The sequence below is a fragment of the Enoplosus armatus genome, chromosome 19 (genome assembly GCF_043641665.1).
Source record: "Enoplosus armatus isolate fEnoArm2 chromosome 19, fEnoArm2.hap1, whole genome shotgun sequence".
NCBI lineage: Eukaryota > Metazoa > Chordata > Actinopteri > Centrarchiformes > Enoplosidae > Enoplosus > Enoplosus armatus.
Genome location: NC_092198.1, coordinates 11998930 through 12019314, shown reverse-complemented (window position 1 = coordinate 12019314; position 20385 = coordinate 11998930). Strand labels below are relative to the sequence as shown.

Sequence of the window (20385 nt, the reverse complement as noted above, 5' to 3'; positions counted from 1 at the left end):
CCTTGTACTGAATCTTAAAAACCTGTTTACCTTCAAATGTGCACACATTTTGCCACTTGCTACTTGAAGTAATGCTACTTGTTTCCAATTCAATTTTTCCTGTTTTTCAAGTACAAATATCCCTCACAAGAAAATTACACACGACTTAACATTCTTTGGGGAACCAGCTGATTTGCAGTGGAAAACAATCTAAATTATTCTGACTGTTTTCATTTTCAGCAATTGCTTTAGGAAAAAATACGATTTAAGGCCCAGCACTTGGACTGGGTTGTTATTTGGGCAGAGGATGCAGCTGTCACCAAGCCCCTGCCAGACCTTTCATGTCTGAAAAGGTGTGTAAGGCCTCACTCATGATCAAGGGGACCAACACTGGCAGGTTGTAAAACCAATGGCTCAGCGTCCTCTGTGTCCCCCTCAGCTGCAGTGCTTTCTCTCTCTCTTGCTATGTTAAGTGACATGTAGCTTGTCAAACAGCAGTGGGAGAAAATAGACACACGTGGTGCTTTTAAATGGCATTTAATACTGAAAACTGTGCTAATCCACAACCTTTTCCCCTGATTTACATACACGGTTCTTTTCAGGGTCAGACCCTAAACTTCAACAAATCATATTTTGTGCATTGGCCCCGCCATCAGTCAAGATTTTCAATCTCACAACATATTGTGCAACAAACACCTAATGACACACCTTTAATAAAATCATGTGTATAATATTCTCAGTTAAAAAGTTTGACTTATTTCCTTGAAAAACAACTTATTTATTATTTATTATTGGATTATCAAAAGAGGTGCTGATTAATGTTCTGTCAACTGACTAATCGACTAACTGGTGCAGCTCTACTGTAAAAAGCCAGTAAGTGGACCTTGACTTAAGATTTTATTTTTCGCTATTTCCAAGGTTGAGAGCAAACGTTCACATTCAACATAAAATAGCTTACATGTTCTTGTAATCACGCAGCTCACTTCAGGAACTTAAGCCTCAGTCTCTCTGCCAGTGGCAGTGGACTCTCACTGCAAATCACTGAATCATCACTATCTAACACAGCAGCAGGTGATGCTGGAGTCTGAAGGGACCCATCACCATCCACATTAGCTGGTGAGACCTCCTGGCATGTGCTTTTAGTTGATACAGATACTAGTTGATATGTTTTCACTCTTGGTTTGGTTGTTTTAGGTCCAGAAACAGGTTTCAGGGGGAAGTCTGAAAGGAAGCTGCCCTTGATCTTGTTTATGGGTTTGACCTTAGCTTTTCTTTGAGGTCCAAACTGCTTGTTCTCTGCATCGCTTTCCTCGCTGGACGAACACATGCTCATACACACACTCTTCTTGGCGGTCTGCGGCAGGTTCTCGCTTTGATCTGGGTCAGAGTGGCACCTCAGTGGTGGGACAGCCGATGATAAAATGGCTGTTCTGACAAATTTATATTTCTCCGGTGGCTTTTGGGAGCCATTACATTTCTCCTTAGTCTTACTTTGAGCTCGTACTGCAGGCCTCAACTGCTGCTTTGAACTGTGAGTTTCTGTCTCTGCCTTATTTGTTGCACTCTGTTGCCTTTTGTCAGTAAGTGGTTCTTTTTTGTTAACAGCAGATTCCTGTCTCGACACTTTACTGTCATCGCTGCCTTTGCTGGGGACCTGTTCGTTTGGTTGTGAGTTATGAGAAGGAATGTGTTTGAGAGAGGCTAACTCATAGTTTAGTTGTCTTGAGACCACGTCATCGTGTGTCTCTGTCTGGTTTATAGCTTTAGCTGTGTTCCTCATGAGCACCCTGTCCCTTAGAGGACACAACTCCGGAGCAGATCTGGAGTCTGCTTCTTTGACGTCACTTGAGGTGTTTTCGCCGTGGGTTTGTTTGACCTCACTGTCTGCGGTTTTGTTTAGTTTGGGATGGTTTGTGGCTGATTGTGGAGTTGGAGAAGATGTGAAGGACAAAGCATCCCAGTCAATATCACTCAGGTGTAGAGCGTCAATAACAACAGAGACAGAAGGCGAAGCAGCAACCTCTGATTCTGTGTGAGACAGAGGAGTATTGGGGCAATCACCCACACTGCTATGGTTTTCTTTTGACTTCCGATGCTGTTTATGGTTCACTGGAGTGTCCAAAACCACCACTTCTGGTTCCTCTGTGTTTGAAATGATAGGGGTCAGTGTTTGTGGTTGAGTGTTAGAGGAACTCTGAAGGGTCATCTGAGCCAAGAGGTCCGAAATACCATCGGAGACATCAGATGGCTTCTCCTTTTTACTCTTTGGCTTCTTCTCTGTAAAGGAAGATTGCAACTGGATGTCAGTGTTCAAAGTTCTAAGTATTTCAAACACACATTGAATGGCTACTGTGAACATATGCACCACGGTATCTCTTGAATATAAAGCTTTTTCAATCTCAGTGGCTGGGTTTCTTACACATTAGGAAGTTAAGCTCTACAGCAGTTATGGGGGGGGGGGGGCAAAGTACAACCTGCATAAAGTGACAGCGAGGCCTGTGAGACAGACACCTCTCAGCTGCATCAAAGCCTTTGGTGTGAACTAGTCGAGCTGCCAAACTCTACATTTTCAGGTGTCAGAGCTGCTGTAATACAGCCTTGAAAAACAAGTCCAAGCTCCAGGTGCCTTTGATCAGGACGCCCATGTCAGCGCAGTGTGGGAAGTCTAGGAGCTTGTCAAGTTTGTGGGGGGGCTCCCACACTTGTTGTGAAAAATTTAGCTACATTTATCATATTGTATGTTTATGTACCAATATGCAGGGTTAGGGTTAGTTTCTTCGTTAGTTTCTTTAAAGTGAATATTATAAATTACTGTCTTACTCTTGGTCTTGTTCTCTTCTGCCAGAGCTTTGTCTCTCAGGTAGCTCTCCACCACCTCTGGGTAGGCCACACGGAAGAGAGACTCTTCCTCCACTGTCCTCACCTCATGTTGATCCTCCGCAGGCCGATCCTCAGGAAACGCATAATGTTCTGCAGATTAAAAGTCAAAGTCAGGTCCAAAGTGGTCTCAATAAGTCTCTTGTTTACCTTATATAGGAGAAAATGTAGTTAACTCCTCTTGTTTTTTCTTTACTGACAGTAAAATAAATGTGAGTTGAGGAGGTGTTAAAATGGTGTAACCTCATGCTACACCACCACTGGAAGGCATTTTCAGGAAATGTAACTTTTCATTAGGGCTGCAACTAACAATTATTTGTATCATCAATTATTCTATTGTATTTTCAATTCATAGTTTGGTCTCTAAAAAAATGTAAGATCAAAAGTCCAAAACCCAAATATATTTGCTTCACTATAATATTAGTAAAGGAAACTCTCACATTTGAGAAACCATCAAATGATTGAATGAATGATTAATTGATTATCAAAATAGTTGCCAATTCATTTTCTGTCGATCAATAATCAGAAACAAGAATTTATGTTATTTATACATACATATATATAGCCATGGTGAAATAACTGAGTTGTATAAAAACATACTTCTCTTACTTGATATAATAATACATTTTTAAAAAATGAGGAAGCACATTCTGAATTAGTTGACTGAGACTTTCTCAGGCCGGTCACGTCAGGCGGGCTTGTTAGTGAAGTGGACTTTGATATGACAGATTTCCCAGCCTGGAGAGGAAGCCAGTTTAGCACCTAGCGGCTGTTGTGGCTGATCTGTCACCTCTGAACCCCACCTCACAGCCAGTCACTAACAGACAACCCGGTGACGAGCACCCCGCACCCCAACCTCCGCTTCATGCAGCAGTCATGTCACTCAAGCCAGAGGATGTTTTCTTAAATATCGCTTTTTCCTCTGATCTTCTGATCTAAAGACAAAGAAGACTGCAGGACAACAGAGCATCACTGATGACATTGGTGTGAACAGCAGTCTTTGCTGAATGATTTAAACTGACCTGGTGTGCTCCAGATGATTTCGAAGCAAGCGACGGCACTCCTCACCCTTGGTTTCAATATTCTTTTGTAGGATAAAAGGTGTTGTTCATTAAGCATGTACTGAATTCATTTATTCATTTTTTATTACAACCGAGACATTTCTTTGTTGTTACAAACTGAAATTCAACTTGTAGGACTACCTGAGGGGCTTGATTTGGGAGCACATTTCTCTTCCATATTTTCTGTTCATCAACTCTGCGTAGGTCATTAAGACTAAAACTTTTTCACTGGTGTAGTGCTTCGGCCACTCCATCTTGTCATGGGCAAATTTCTGGAAAACACACATTTTTAACATGTAATTCACTAAAGAGAGAGAACTAACTGAACAAGTAATTTAAATAATCCCATTACCTGCACCAACAACATATTTGGCTGTCTCCTCTTGAAATGTGACACAGGCTTATCCTTGGAGAATAGGAACTCACGAATGATCTGCAAAAGTGCAAATTAAGTATTAAAAACCATATCCTGTAGATTATTATCCCTGTTCTGAAACAATAAGCAGTTGAAAACAGCTGTACCTCTGTAAAAGGGAACTGTTGACTTGCCAGCGTTTTCCTAAAAAAGAAATAAAACACTTGTAAAATGAACAGAATACACATAACTTTAAAATCTTTACACCCATTACAAGTGTTCAAATCTCATGTTGACGTCATTAAGTTTTGTTTTGTGTGACTGATAGTCCAAAACCTAAAGAGATCAGGTTTACTATCACAGAAAACCAGAAATAGTCACATTTGTGTAGCTGGAAACAATTCATATTTGGCCATTTTTTCTTAAAAATATCTTAATGAACAGGGAAATTCTCAAAATGGATTCTTTTTTATATTATTTTTCTGACAATTAACTAATCTTTTCAGTAATTAAGTCGTTTTATGATGAGGATGATTATTGATAGATGTACTATAATGCTACCAGTCTTGATGTTCTTTTTAATATGTTGCCTTTATGCTCTTGCTGTCTCATGCCAGTCCACTTTTTGGGATTTTCATTTTCAGTATTTACACTAACTATTTTTGTGATAAAATTAAACGACTGTTTATCACAGAAAGTCACATACTTCCTGATGTTTGCCTCAAAAGAGACGGCCTGGCGGGTCTGTTCATAGCGGTGCCAGTCACAGGGACACTGGTAATCAAAGTCCTGAGGTTGACAGAAACGTTTACTGTCGCAAAGCACACAGCCACCACGTTCATGCGCCTTCGCCGAACCTGAAACAGGCAGGAGATGAATCAGAGTGAATATTTGATAAAACAGGAGAAGTAGGTAAAAGGCCAAGACAAACAAACAACTTTGAAATCTAACACACAACTACAACTTGGATGTAAAGCCAGAGACTTATTCAGACTAACCCATCTCTCACATACGTGTATGTTTTAACATTACAGCTTAAATGGCTTTAAATCAGCCATGTGTGAGACATGTCCTCTCAGGGACACCCCCCCCCCCTTTGCTTTCCACCTCTTATCAGGATCAGGATCAGGGGTCAGAGTTCAAAGCAGGGCACCACTCACCAGGATGTCGACAGATGTTGCAGTGAGCAACCTTCTTCACAACTCCTTCAGACACACCTGCATTCTCCTCCTTCCACTGGATGAACCTGAGGTGATCAGAGAAAGGTTTCAGATGCAAAAACGCACCACTATACACACCCTTTATGTGAAAAAGTAAAAAAAAGTATACAAAAAAGGAAAAAGACTGTTTAACTGCAATCAAAAGTTAAGAAAATAACCTGCAGGTGTGTGTTTCCTACCTCTGCAGAAGTGTTTGTCCTTTCAGCATCTGGATAAGCCTCAGAGCTTGCTCTTTACCAACACCTGGTATGCCCTGATAGAAGAATGATAATGTAGAGTTAACATAAATCATTCATATCAGTGATTTTTATGTTGCAAATTTCAGATTATGGTGCCCTCCCTACTTTAGGAATATAATCACAGCCAAGGAGGATGGCCAGACCGACAAGATTCTCTCTGGAGAGATGTAACTGTGTTTGTACCCTGGAGGTCCTGTAACAGTCCACCTGAGGGTCCTGGGGGGAGGGGGGGGGGGGTGGACGTGAGAAACAATTTTATGCAGATTTGATGGTTTTTACAATCAAGGCATCTGTAGAATAATAAACAGAATTGAACAAACAGCTGGAGACATAGATGAAATACAGGCTAGTTAAAATTAAAGGTGTCAGCCTGCTAAGAACAATTTTCAGTACTCAATGTATGATCTTTGAAGATGTAATTGACAAAATTAATGTTAAATGCCCATCACAAGTTACCATAACACCTGCCTTAAAGTAACCTCCTTGTTCAATCAAACTCCATTCTGGGAATTTGGTTTCAACTTTCTCCAGATCTTGTACACTTTGGATGATCGAGATGAACTCTCACAAACATACTTTACTGTTCATATTGAAGTTCCTGTAGACAGTCTGGGCTCCATACAAGAATGCGTCTCCATCATTAGTGATGCAGCCGTCCACCAGGCCCTGTGAGTCCAGGTAGGCACACATGGCCTCGGCCTCCCCAGCAGCTGTCACCCACGGCACACCCAGGTAGTCCAGCATCTCTGAACACTACAGAGGCAGGAGAAGGAGAAGAGTGCTTATAAACAACATGAATTTATTATGATTGACTACAATGAGGAGAGTGGAGGACCAACCAACCTCTCTAAGTACAGCTTTAAAGCGCCCTCTGCTGGTGTTTGTTGTAGACTTTGGGGCAGAAGCCTTTTTGAATCCTCCATATCTTGTTTCTGTTCTCTTGCTCATGGTTTCTGCTTTTAGTTTAGGGGCTTCTCCTTCCATCACAAAGACGAGCTTCACTCCCATAAGCGTGAGGGATGACACCCTAAAAAATAAATTCCTGGGCACAAAAGAGCATTGCCTTTCGGTGATCTATGAATTACAGACGCACAAAAACATACATACGGTTTTAAATTTTATAATTGAAGCTAACGTCATGAGGATTTAACAATTACCTCAGGTGGGGCTTGGTAACTCTCCCCATCATTGCTTGGACATGCTGGGCCTCGCACACCCATAAACTCAGGTCAACTGCAAGCGTCTTTCCGCTCAAACTGTAGAGCGGCACCGACTCACGAACCGGCTCGACGATAGACCACAAATCGTGAACACCCATAACTACCACAAATGGGTTTAAACTGATTTAACTAAAGGAAATATGTAGAAAACGTCAACGCTAAACAACACAAAACAAGACAACGACCCGGAGTTTTCAAACAGTGGCGCCGTTGGGCCACGTTCCAATTCGTGGAACACCTCTGCACTACGCTGCCTTGTTGCGGTATTAGTTGTCACGACGTTAAAAAGAAAGGGAAGTCGACGTTTAAATTGAATACGAGTCACCACAAGGCTTTTTGTGTAGTATACTTAGCACTTACACTTTCAATCATCATGATTATAAAAAACAAGGTGGAAACAAAGGGAGCACTTTCACGAAGTTGATCGAAGCCTGACATTTTAACATGAACGTCATATTAAAGCGCCTCCAAATGCTTGTTGCTATGGATACGAGGCTCTTGTTTACAGATAGAGGACTTTTCTTTTCAGCCATGGACTCAAAAATGCACCTAGAAATTGTCGGCTTAATTAAAGATCATTTTCTTGTTGCCAAAAGTATTGCCGAGGTAAACCGTTAATTCCATCAGTTTTATATAGCTTTAATTGATATGTTTTCACCCGAGCGTTAACAACACTTTTTTTTGAACACGCGGAACAGGGACTAAAACAGAAGTTTCCTGAGGCATTTCTGGATCCACAAATTCAGCCACTACTCGAAGTTGACTGGCACACATATCTGTGCAACAAGAAAAGAGTAAGTCGTCTGATTATGTTAGTTTGAAATCCAACTCTAAATTCAAATACTAACACCGAGTGTAATTACGTCACGGTTTGCGCTATCGGAAAAAGCTGAGACGTTGCGCTTTACAGCCAAGGTGTCCTTACGGTAATTTCACTCGCGCCTCTCAGTTAAAATAAGCAAAGAAGTCCAGGCGGACATTTTGAGGCTTAGGTTTTAAGTTCAACAAAACTATTAAAGAAGTGACACAGATGTCAATCAAACAGAGGATTAGGTCTAATCAGGCAAAATAAATGACCTCCTGTTTAAGGCTTTAAGTAAAAGTAGAGAAGAACTAGCAGTAAAATATACTTCAAGTATCAAGTTAAAGTACTTATTAGGAAGCAGTATCACCCATGTGTCAATGTTATATTATTGATGACCTCATCTGATATGAGTGAAGAAAATGCTGCTATAAATAATGGAGGCGAATGTATGAACTGCAGCGGCTTGCTGAAGGTTGTGATGCTCTACTATACAGCTAAACACACCCACACAACAAAACGCTGCTGTAGTTTTAAGTTATGGTTATTCTGAAATGCTGAATCACAGCAGCACATTTGTTGTTCAAGGAGCTGCGTGGTGAAGTGTGGCAGTACTCCAGCAGCCTGATGTGCTTTCTGAACGGCCTTCTCCTCGGTAATGAGAGGGATCTTGCCAGCTGGGCCAAGAATCAGTGGAGTTTCACTTTCACTCGGCCGCAGGCTTTCTACATGGCTCTCACTGAGGACTACTACACCAAACATCTCCAGAAAACTGGGGCAAGTCAAAACCACAGTCACATAATTAACAAATAAAGAACATGGATGTATGAAAAGCATGTCTTTCACTTCTGTACATAATTTAGTCATTTATTTAGTACATACTCAATCAGCAATTACATGCCACTTGTTACTTTTTTAGATGAATGTATAGGAAGCTTTGCAAACAACCAGCCAGGCCCCAGTCATAGTTACAGTCATCAGTGGCTCTTCTATAATATTTATCTGTAAAAATGGCGTTTTTATTATATTTGTTCAACCTTGAAACATTAAAATGAAAACACTATCTCGCTCCTTTCATTATAGCATCAGTTTGTCTTCATGGACATTGAGATAGCAGGAGAGGCAGCCGGGAGGTTATTGTTTGAGGTGAGGCCCCTCTGGCGGGTGAAGCACAAATACATGTATTTTCACATTGCTTGCACACACCACCTGAATCATCTCAACCCTCTGACTTTTGTAGTCATCCTTCGTTCATAGATGTTGCTGAAATTACTGATGTAAGAAACTAAATGATTGTTAGAGAGTAGCAGCATGTTAACGAGGCACGACATTCTCCCTCTCCACAGCTGTTCTCAGATGTTTGTCCAAAGACATCAAAGAACTTTGAGGCTCTGTGCACAGGAGAGCGAGGTCTGTCCCAGAGCGGCCTCTCACTTTGCTTCAAGGGCTCTGTGTTTCATCGAGTGGTGCCCAATGGCTGGGTGCAAGGTGGAGGTATGGTCCACACCAGTCCTACAAATTAAATACAATTAAAATAGAAATACATAATCTCCCACCTAACTTTAACATCATACATACATGCCACTTGTGGCGATGGAAAATATATCAATAAATTATCAGCACTGGGATTTGAAAATAGTACTTGTGGAGGAAGTATTCATATCCTTTATTTAAGTAAAAGGATCCACACTACAAAAATACTCTGTTGCAAGTAAAAGTCCTGCATTTAAAATATTACTCAAGTAAAAGTATGTATAATTTTAGTGAAGTACAAGGTACAATATTTCCTCCTGAAATGTAGTGGAGTAGAAGTATAAAGTGACATGAAAAGAAAAGATTCAAATAAAGTACAAGTACCTCAAATTTGTACTTAAGTACAGTACTGAGTGAGTAAATGTACTTAGTTACATTTCACCACTGGATACATCTGGATTGTGGTCATGCTTACAATGGATTTAAATGTTAAAGGCTGCATTACAGTTGAGTGATATACTTCTTTTGAACTTATCTACCTCTATTCTATTTACAGTAAGTGAAATAAGTTTCTATCAACATTACTCATTACTTTTTCTTTAGACTATGACAGCACAGAAAGTCCTCAACAAAATATTGTGAGATTGAGGAAGTAGAAAATATACTTATACATATAAGTAAAAAATATCTTGAAGTGTGTTTTGTGCACTGTGGTCTAGTCACATGGTAACCGTATCTCTCAATTTAGCAGATATTTCTCCAGAAAGGAAAGGTAATGGAGGGGAGTCAATCTATGGAGCAACTTTTGAAGGTAAAAAAACATATACACATCTACAGTATTACTATGAGGAGAATGAGTGGATTTACTTGTACTGTCTGCAACATGTGTCCTTTCTCCTTTTAGATGAGAGCTTTTCCGTGTCCCACACTAAACGGGGCACTCTAGGAATGGCCAATAAGGGTCCCCACAGCAATGGATCCCAGTTCTACATCACCCTGCAGCCAACACCCTGGATGGACAGGACCTATGTTGCCTTTGGGTTCGTATCTCTAATTTCACTTAAGAGACGCCTGTTAAATTTTCCCAATTCTGCATATTCTCAGATCTCTCATACAGTTTTGCCTAATGTCTTTATTTTCCATTCTAGTCAAGTGGTTGAGGGTGTCGACGTCCTCATGAGATTAGAAGGATCTCCGACTTGCAATGAAAGACCCAAGTATGAATGTAAAGTTACAGATTGTGGAGTGTTTAAATTTTAGCACTTACACAATGTTTTTCATGTAGTAAAATAAAAGATACATGTAACATATGACTTACATTTTCACACACATGTCTGCAAAAAGTGATTGATCAGTGTTGTATTTATATGTAATTTGTCATTTTGTGTTTATACTGTGCATGACTCAGATCAGCTAGCATTTCATCATTCTTAAGGGATTCCACATCAATTAATCTGAGTATGAGAGAAAGAGAGAGTTTTATTTAATATGTTTACTTACTGGTAGAATCATCAATATTCACAACATTCACTAATGTCATTCTGTATTGAGTATACATGCAGCAGCCCAGAGTAAATCTATTGAAATGCAAACACAATACTGGAAATGTGTGGGAGGAACTGGAAATATTAGTCTTTAACTAATGTATTGCTGGGCAACTCAACGTTTTGTTTGTTTGTGTGTAAGGCCCTGCCATGTAGAGGAACATGCACATTTAATCTTTTCTGTTTGAACAAAGTGGAGAGGTCTTGAAGCTGGCTAACATGGGATGCTCCTGACATCATTTTACTTGATTCTGTGCAAATTGTATCCCCTAAAAATGTCAAGACCATGAAATATTATTATTCTTATCATAGTGTATTTGTGCCTTTTGGCCCTGCAGCGAGTGAAACACAGTCAGTGTAGTTGTTTAGTCACTAGATGGAGATATACTAAACCTTTTTGGTTGCAGCCACAGTTACATTTGTGGACCAATAGCTCTCAGGACAAGAATGATACTTGTCCCATAAATTTGCAATGGTACAAAGATGATCTTGGCAATAAAATGCATCTGGGCATCTAAATTGGCTTAGCTGTACACAAACATTTGCGTCCATAATATTTTTTCAGGGCCTATGGTTTAGCAGTAGTAAGGCTATGGCACAACCATCCTGTTTACATCAGGTCAACTATGAATGTGGACTAGGGCTGCAACTAACTTAACATTTCATTATTGATTAATCTGTTGCTTATTTTCTTAATTAATTAATTAATTGATTGTTTGGTCAATGACTTGTCAGAAAGTAAGTAAATAACGATTAATAAGTTTTCATTTCAAATCGACATATATTCAAACTGGCTGTTTTGTCCGACCAACAATTCTAAAGCATATCATCATACATATCTGGTTTAATATCATATAACACAACTATACATTTGAGGGGCTCGTACAAGCGAATTTTTGCTTTTATTTTGAAAAATGTAAATAAAATGTTCTTTTGATCGACTGATCTATTAATCTAATGTGGACTCTGAAGCCGCACCTGTATCTGTACAGACCTTTAATATAAAGTCTCCACTTCAGATGATTAGAACAACAAAGCATTTTGGGAACACTATAATAAAAGAAATAGACAAAGATCAACCATGCTTACTCAAAGATTTACAGCTGGGAAGCACGTAAAGTCAGCTGTGGCCACACCCACTTTAAATATGACGCTGGTATTTCTAAGGTTTACGTGAGGAGCATTGATTACAACCCATACTACAACATCCATGAAGCACTTGGCTAATAAAGGAACGCGCATGCGCATTAACTGCCCAAGTAAACCGATGACATCACGAGCAGCCCGGACCAACCAGTCTGTTGAATCGTCTCCGTGCCGTCTGGACTGTGTGTTTTTCTGTTGCTTTACTTTTCTGCTTACCTGATGAACTTGTGGACACAGTTAACAAGAGAAATGCTCAACGTGACGAGGTAAGAACACTGTCGTTAGGACAAAACAGTCACCGTAACTGCTGAAACAGTACCACCGTGAATAGCCACACCGGGCCGTTTGGTTGCGTTGTTGGTGGTGACCTCCGTACCGGTGTGGCCAGTCAATACAACAGCCATCATTAACGTTCGCTGTGGCGAGTTTGCCGAAGCTGGTGTGCGTCTTTTGTTGAATTTCCCGAGCTTCCTCATAGCGTTTCAGCTTCAGTGACCTAAACCTGGTCCAGACTGGAGTGAACAGACAGGAGTCGGGTGACATTTGCATCTCTTTTGCAAATTGTTTTTGTTTTTTCAGCTCCGTCTGTCCACACAGAGAACCGCACACACCAACGCTTCCACTCTGGCTAAAACCATAATGAGGCTAAGGAGAAACGACTGTCCATACTGGGGTCCGGGGACCCCCCGGGGTCCGTCAGAGGATCCTCGGGGTCTCCCAGCAAAGTGAGGAAACGTTGAAAAGTCATAAAATTCACCAGCCTAGATGTGAGAGTCATGTCATGCATATTTATGTGTTTTTCGGGTTTCTTGGTTCTCTACACTGACATATTACACAACGCTTGAAGGTGGACAGGTCAGTGTATATGAGTGGGTATGGGGTTAATGTTGGGATGGTAGGCAAAGAATAAAGCTCATAAGAGTCTGAATGGTAACTTTGGCTGTTAATTAATGTGATTATATATACATTTTTACATAAAGACATTACAAAAACATACCATTTGATAATAATGTTATGGAGACAATAATTTTAAATTACTTAAAATGTATGGCATTTCTGTTCTGAAATTTCTTCTTACTAATTGGCAAAATATACTCGATACCGATATAACTGCAATAAATTGATATTGTCCAGTATATCTGCCTGGCCGATTTATGAGTGAGACTGTAATCTGTAGGCACACAGGTCCACAAATGCTTGAAAACCTTTATTTTGCCTTTGCAGATTTTTGTGTGGATTAAGTTTTGATTTGAGCTGTAAAATATGCTAAAATAACAATAAATATGCACACAACCTAAAACAAAATGTTTTAATTGTGTTTATATTGATATTCAGGGCTGATCATCTCTTCACGTGTCCCAGTACCATGCCATTCTCGTTTTTGATTGGTTAATTGAGGTCACATACAGTTGCTTGATAAAAGGAACAGCTTCTGGAGCTTTCAGACATATGATACCTGTTCTGAGTTAATGTTCATTTGTGTCACTTGGCTAGGAAGTGAAATGACTCACTTGTGAAAGCCATAAAGTTACAGGTCAGTCAGAGAGCACAACGCAGAGATTATCACAGCATAATCATCCTAGTGGTAGGCTTTTACCCAGTTAGGCGCTTATCAGAAAAGGCTTGCATTCCCGAGAATTAAAATGCCCTAAATCATTGAGGGGCCTGTACGTGCTTGTAATGGACTGCTGCCTTGTGAGAGGGCTTACTGCTGTGGTGTGATCTGCAGACATGCTTTCACTGTAAACATGGGAGAAGCCTTACACGATGTACTGTGCTGTTGTTTTGTTCACAGTGTTAATGCTCAGACAGGGAGTTGGCTGGTTACAGATCAGTGTTGACAGGCCCTGACATTTGAATTACGTGTCTTGTTTTTCTGAAAAGGTGCACATTACAGATGATTAGTCTTTGTTGACATCATGTTGCCTGACCGATTAATACCTGTAGGCAGATATTATTGGCTGATCACTGATGACTCATCACAGATTGATATTATAGTACCTGTATAGTCGGAGACCTGTATAGTCCGATCAAACCATAACCCCTTTTGATGCTGTTCATAATAAAAAGACTGTATTTTCCTTTTTAGAGAGGCTGCCCCATGAGCATACATGTACCAGTATTCAAGTCAATTTATTTTATATAGCCCAATATCATAAATTTGCCTAAAGGGGCTTCACACTTACATTGCTTGTTCATTGTGCATTAGGTTTTTAATGGTGAACAGTCACACCAGCCCACCTTTAGGGTAGTGAGTGTGTTTATCTGACTGTTAGCCTAAAGCAAACACAATACACATTGCATGTACCTTGAAAAGCTTGTTGCTCTGTGTTAGTTCAACATAGGAGCTGCAGTTTGCAGCCATGCCAGTCACTTTTATGGCATTGCTTCCTCTACACAAACACAGCCCTCGGCTACAGCAGCCAAGTCCTTTTTTTGTCGGCACTGGTCGTTTGTTGATGTTTCTCATCATCCTCCTGTTATCACAGACACGAATGCTCTCTGTGCTACTGTCGGAAACAGAATTTGATAAAAACTGTCCTCTGTGAAACTGACTGCAGCATTGTGACTCAGTTTCAATTGCTGCTGGTGGAAAACCGGAGCACACATGGGTCAGTTGTATCTGTTGGGATATAAACTGCTCTGTCCTTACATTTTCTCAGTGGTGACCATTCTAAACTCTGACAGCAGGCTGAGCTTTATTGATCTTCAAGAAAGTAAATAAAATGAGACTTATCTTAGCCAAACTATTCCTGTAGTTCTTCCACCACCCACTGACAACAGAATATGGCATGGCAATAGAAAACTCCAACAGTTCTATTAACATTGAGAGCACTCATCTATTAGGTAAGGTGATAGATCATCTCTATGAACAATAATGTCTTCTGTTCAGTTCTTGTATAGAGTTCAGTTGTGAGTATAGAAACCGCAGTCCATAAACAGTGGCAGTGTATTGTACCTGGTGCTCTTCTGTCCATCAGCACACACAAACGCTTCTGAAGCTCTCTTGGGGAACTGGGTTAATGAACTGAGTGTAACGTTTCACAGGACTGGCAATTGTGCAGGAAGGGGGGGGGTGAGCCAACCAGCCTCCCTGGTTGGCTCACATTAAGCACTACAGAGTGAAAGAGTAAACGACAGCACCAACAACAGGGGGGAGGTATAGTCTAATTATTTTTTCAATGGTGGATGTCATTTAGGAGTGGCTGGGTGCAGCTGAGCCTCTAAGACTGCCATATGTCAGCATGGCTTCTGGATGTTGTGGTGGCATTAATGTAAAGAGGCAGGTGTTGAACCACAGCCCTGTAATGACTGTTTTCCCATTGAGAATAATGAAAACGTACATCCTTATTTAAGATGTCAGTTGATATATCAGCTTTCTTTTTACCATCCTGAGCCATATGAGGGATATAAATGATGTCGTTACTGGGAGTCATGCACTGTGGAAACCTGTTTAACTATTGCACATGCGTTAGATATGTGTTAATGGCTATAATTACCATAGTTAAGCATTTGGTGGATGTGTACGTACTGAAATATGTATGTATGATTTGGCACTGTCAGTAAAAGAATGGTTATAGTATGAGAAGTTAGCAAATCCAGTTAGTATACATACCATAGTTAATTGACTCGGTTTAAATATTGCCCCATCTTGCCTGTGTCACATCTTAATTCCCTTTCTGTACTGTTTCCACACTAGAGGTTGAACGGTATGACAAAATACTGTGTAGTGTCTCTGGGTGTATTAGGCCGTTGTGGTTGTGCAGAAGTGCTTTATGGAATTTTATATGATTGTTTTCCTTAAATGTGATGACCCTAACCCTTATTTCTTAGGTATTTAACTGGATCGGCCAAAAAAAATTCTGTCTGGTTATTTTATCCATAAACACTTTCTCAATAGATCTTTATATGTTGTGTTTTTGTTGTTTGCTTTAGATCCATATCAGAATGTGACGCCCTCGATCGTGTCAGCTCCAGCAGCAAATGTTTCAGAACTAGAGCAACCATTTTCAAACTAGTCCAGGGATGTTTACATTGATGCAGTGACCTAAAAAGTCCTTGAATTGTTTGGTGGAAACGTTCCGTCAGGTCAGTATTGTGTCCTGCTGGTCCTGCTGGTGTCAGAGCTTTGTGTTCTCAGATCAGGCTCTCTCTGTATGATGTATAGTGGATCCTGTGGGATAAACTGTGGACCTGCAGCACTCTGCTGGCCCGCCACAACAATAGGCCTGTATGACTGTTTGAATGTGCCATTCTTTGTGCGGTGTGCTTCACTTGGGCCAGACAATGGCTTCATTTAGCATCCCTTCTCTGTCGAAGCCTGCTCTGTCACCATGGCACCCCTGCCATGCCACACCCTGCCCCCAGTCTGGCCCGGCTTTGCACTTGTCCTCGCTGTTGGGACAGCTGGGCTTAGACAGCCATTGTTGGCCACACCCAAGACCCAACCTCACATTTTGAGGATTGTTGCTTTGTGGCCGAGCTGGAAAACCTCTCAGCTTGTTACAATGTTCATTTCTTAAAGTTGAGTATTATAAACCAAAGGCTCATCTAACCCAAACCTTTAGCTTGATGGAGACCTGCTAAACATCATTTACTGGAGAGAAAAACAAAAACAGAAAAGAGTCTGGGGCATCCTATTGTGTTTTAAGGCTGCTTATAAAAAATATACTTTACTTTTAAAATGTACTTTTAGTGTTGCTATTGTTTAGGCAGTCATCTACGAATATGTTGATCACAAGACGAGATATGTTAGGATGAAACCAGTTTTTCTGAGGGAAACCTTCATAGCTAGTTTTGGACTGAAACACATACAGTGTATTGCATAAACTAAGAGCTAAGAGCTTGACTTTGAGTACAGCCTTTACAATTTTTTTATTTTATGGTACAAGTAAATTTTGAAACCTCCCTGTCTTCAGTAAAAACACAAAAATATATCCTAAACATTTCCGTTGGCAGATGAGTTTAGAGACTCACCCAATGGTTGCACACTGCTTGTCCTACCGACTCTTGACCTCCCTGATTGTTCGGAGGTGAAAGGGCAGTGCACCCTGTTTCCAGCTCAACCACTCAGTGGTGGCAGATTTTTAATTAATGGGCTTTAGGTTGACAGCTTTCAGACCTTTTGGTGAGTAATGGATCCTTCATGGCAAGTCATCCACTCTTTCCCCAATTTCTATTAGCAATAAAAAAACGCATTTCAACTACTAGATGATGTGAACTGGGTCTATAAACGGATAAGATTATAACATCAGAGGAGCCCAGTGTCACTGTTAGAGACTGTGTAAAACCTAACATGCTTGCAAAAGTTGGCACATTAGCCTCCATCCACTGAAACCAGTATAATTATTAGGTGTGTTCCAGCCCAGTCAGTGGTGTTGCGGCACAGACTACTCTCCACAGAGCTCCCTTCGGAGAAACAAGCCTCGATCTGCAGTCTTATGCTTCTATAACTAGAACTGGGTGACCTATGAAATTATATTTTGGGCCAATCTGAACTTGTTGCAGTTGTACCTTCGAGAGCACAGTACAAGCTGTGCTACTTCTGATGCCTGCTGAGAGTTTCTTTATTGAGACAGTTTAAGGAGGTAAAGACTTTATAATCGGAACTATACTGTGTAAAATGCAGCACCTAGTCTTACAAATTCAAGACCATTTCAAAGCATGTTATGATTTTTTTAATGGATAAGCCTAGTTGGTAACCTAACCCCAGAATTATTATTATATTACCTTTAATTGTGAGGTTGTGATGAACCTATATATTATGAATTTTGTATGTTTTTACCATTAGTCTTCAGAAATCAATCTCATCCACACATATCTGTGTGTTTTCTAGTTGTGATATAAGCAAAAAAGCACCAGGGCTTTCTTTGTTGTTATATTCTTTATATTACCAGTTTTATCCTGCAGACAGTATACCAGTAAAGCTATTCTATGAAAGTGGTTACCCTCAGGAAATATGTAAGACCACATTGCAGAATAAGTGATATATCCTGCAGTCTGTGTTTTTGCTGAAAACGAAATAATTTTCACCCATAGCTAAAAAGATTAAGTCCCTTAATTGCTCCCAGCTCAAAACAGTTATAAATGCACGATACACTCTAATAAACATTTCAGTTTTGGGAAAATAGTCATTCCTGGTTGAGTGTCTGTTATTTGGAGTGACATAATTGTCTCAGGCTGTTACAGTATGTCACATGACAGAGGCTATATTTGTACTTGCTTGCTTGGTTTTGTTTCTGACTGAAGTCTTTTAATCACTTAATTTTTTTCAGCCTATGTAGTTTTTTTAATTAATAGCCTTGCTTTTGCTTTTCCTGCTCAAGAGTGGCATTCAGTTGTGGTTAACAAAGTTAGAAAGTGACTGTTCTCTTGCCAGACAAACCTCAGATTATCATGACAATGAGCATCAAAATTAATCACTTGTGTGCCTCAGCCGCAAGATGTGGAAAGAGTGTAGCCATGCTGCGTTTCAAACAAAGGGAGCATGTGGGTCCTCTCCTGTGTGTGTGTGTGTGTGTGTGTGTGTGTGTGTGTGTGTGTGTGTGTGTCTGTCTGTGTGTGTCGGGGGAGTCCCATAACCGAGATGTTGGTTTGGGAGGATGGGAGGGGGTTTTATGGGCCAAGTGGGATTCATGTTTCAATCTTTGCTCGCCTCTATCCCCTTTGTCTAGGTCATATTATTAAAGTTAATTGCCAAAGCAGAGATGCTAGAAATAAGAATTTTGTATGAGTTTGCAGTTTTGATGGGTCTGTGAGCCCTTTATCTTTTCTTTTTTTTATTTGATGTTCTTTCAGGTGAGATTCCAGCTGGTTAGATGCCAGCATTTTGTCTGACAGCAAATTTTGTGCTGCCATCAATTCAGGCTGCTACTTGTAGTTATGGTAATTACAGCTCAATCGCTGAAAGCTGACGCATGTTCAACATATCAAAGCAAACCATATCACGCTTACCAATACAGCTTCCTTGCTGAGCCCGCATGACAGCATTTCAACCGTTAAATACTGGAGAACATTTCCTATATGTCGTATCTTATCAGGGTACGTTTAAGAAGAGGATTCATCTCAAAAGGTGACTGTGGCAGTATCTGGGAGTTTCTGAGGGTGCAGCTTGTTTTGACGTCTTTGTTAGACAAAGCTCAAATATACAACCTCACAAATCTCAGTTTTCTAATTTCAAGCCTTAAGGGTGTATATTAATGCTTTAAAAATGCTCAGTGGGCCAGAAATTACCTGTGAATTTGCAGAATGTGCACTGCATCCTGTTTTATACATTTCTCCAATTGGAATAGGTCAGATGCCAACATGTTTCTTCGTCAGACGCAAACCAAAGCATGCGTAACAGCCCTTGAAACAGCCGACAGATATCAGATTCAGCAGCAGACTGTGCCAGAGAACGGCATGCCTTATCCTGCTCTTAAAATGCTGCCCCGCCCTCCAGAAAGCACGCTCAAGTTCTGACAAGTTGTTAAGCCAAAAGAGCAAAGACAGAAAAATATGTTTAGGCTGTATCTCTTATCTTTCTTTCATTCATGAATTGATGCAACTTTATCAGTTCACAACAGCACTGAGGTTTAATTCTTGCAAAAGTTTAATTTTTTGTACCTGATCATGGATGGAGTTAACTTGCTTTCCAAAGTGGACAGCCTTGATTCAAGATCATCCTCTGCATAATAAATGGAAATAAATGCACACTTTTGTTTGTCAGTTTCTCCCTCTCTCTCTTTCTGTTGTTTGTATACCTCTTAAGCTGAGATGTCATTGGTATTTTCACCATGGTAATGTAATTTCGCCTTAACTGAGTTGGCGTATCTGGAGCCGGTAATGTCAGTCATGCACATTCTTATTGAATTTATAGCATTTGCGATTGTTTAAAAAGCACCTTTTGTTGTGGAGTACATTGTGACTTCTTACAAATAACATTCATGAAAGCCGCAAAGTAATGAATTGCAGCCCGGTTATAGAGTGAAACTGCTATCTTCCTTCTTTCCTGATACAGTAGGAAATATTTTCTGTTGATGTGAAAGATAGCCACAGCAGCCACCTTCTTCCCTCCAGGAACAAAAGGCGTCCTGGTTTCCTTTTGCAGGGTTGTAGGCTGCTGCTACGACGAGCAGGTTCCCACAGTATAACATATCTGTGCGATAACATTACTGTAGAAAAGCCGTCAAAACAGCCATGCAGTCAGATGAAACCAGCTGCGTCAACAGCTAAATGTTCCTCAGGAGTGATTGTATTACAGCTTTTAGTGGCGACCATTGTCCACCTCCATATTTCGTTGGTCTCTCACAGTTATGTAACTTGTTATACTTTTACCACTGTTATGATTTTGAGATGATCCATTAGAACAACTGCTTCATTTTTCTGTGTCTCACCCTTCAAATAAAGTGTCATTCGGGGTTGTTTGGGAAAATGACTATTATAGCTAAATAATTACTCAACAAAAAAGTCCCAATGTTTCCACATTAG

At 40.3% G+C, this 20385-nt stretch overlaps 3 protein-coding genes across 4 annotated transcripts in view; 2 read left to right on the top strand and 1 right to left on the bottom strand.

Annotated features, from left to right (window-relative positions):
• Positions 1-891: 891 nt before the first annotated feature.
• On the bottom strand, positions 892-7064 carry LOC139302555 (flap endonuclease GEN homolog 1). Its single transcript, XM_070926264.1, has 13 exons — positions 6889-7064; positions 6575-6773; positions 6308-6484; positions 5837-5947; positions 5672-5745; positions 5433-5518; positions 4979-5129; positions 4440-4476; positions 4270-4350; positions 4059-4189; positions 3879-3940; positions 2800-2949; positions 892-2256 (listed from the first exon to the last, which is right to left on the bottom strand). The coding sequence occupies exons 1-13, from the start codon at positions 7047-7049 to the stop codon at positions 959-961; spliced, it is 2718 nt and encodes a 905-aa protein (XP_070782365.1). The 5' UTR covers positions 7050-7064; the 3' UTR covers positions 892-958.
• Positions 7065-7482: 418 nt separating this feature from the next.
• On the top strand, positions 7483-10486 carry ppil6 (peptidylprolyl isomerase (cyclophilin)-like 6). Its single transcript, XM_070926190.1, has 8 exons — positions 7483-7557; positions 7650-7745; positions 8342-8530; positions 8837-8899; positions 9100-9247; positions 9978-10037; positions 10131-10266; positions 10375-10486. Exons 1-8 carry the CDS (start codon positions 7483-7485, stop codon positions 10484-10486), a joined length of 879 nt encoding a protein of 292 aa, XP_070782291.1.
• Positions 10487-12135: 1649 nt separating this feature from the next.
• LOC139301877 (disheveled-associated activator of morphogenesis 1-like) overlaps positions 12136-20385 on the top strand; it is a 44732-nt gene continuing 36482 nt past the window's right edge. For both annotated transcript variants that reach the window (XM_070925363.1, XM_070925362.1), the window contains exon 1: positions 12136-12182. The gene's annotated coding sequence lies outside the window, so the exon portion shown is untranslated. The remainder of the gene's footprint in view (positions 12183-20385) is intronic.

Excerpts from the sequence above, each read along its gene's own strand:
- ppil6 (XM_070926190.1), top strand. The coding sequence starts at position 7,483 with ATGGACTCAAAAATGCACCTAGAAATTGTCGGCTTAATTAAAGATCAT. Across the intron at positions 8,531-8,836 it reads AACATCTCCAGAAAACTGGG|CATCAGTTTGTCTTCATGGA; the intron begins GCAAGTCAAAAC and ends CTTTCATTATAG. Across the intron at positions 9,248-9,977 it reads TGGCTGGGTGCAAGGTGGAG|ATATTTCTCCAGAAAGGAAA; the intron begins GTATGGTCCACA and ends TCAATTTAGCAG.
- LOC139302555 (XM_070926264.1), bottom strand. The coding sequence starts at position 7,049 with ATGGGTGTTCACGATTTGTGGTCTATCGTCGAGCCGGTTCGTGAGTCG. Across the intron at positions 6,774-6,888 it reads GTTACCAAGCCCCACCTGAG|GAATTTATTTTTTAGGGTGT; the intron begins GTAATTGTTAAA and ends TTTTGTGCCCAG. Across the intron at positions 5,130-5,432 it reads CAACATCTGTCGACATCCTG|GTTCGGCGAAGGCGCATGAA; the intron begins GTGAGTGGTGCC and ends TGCCTGTTTCAG.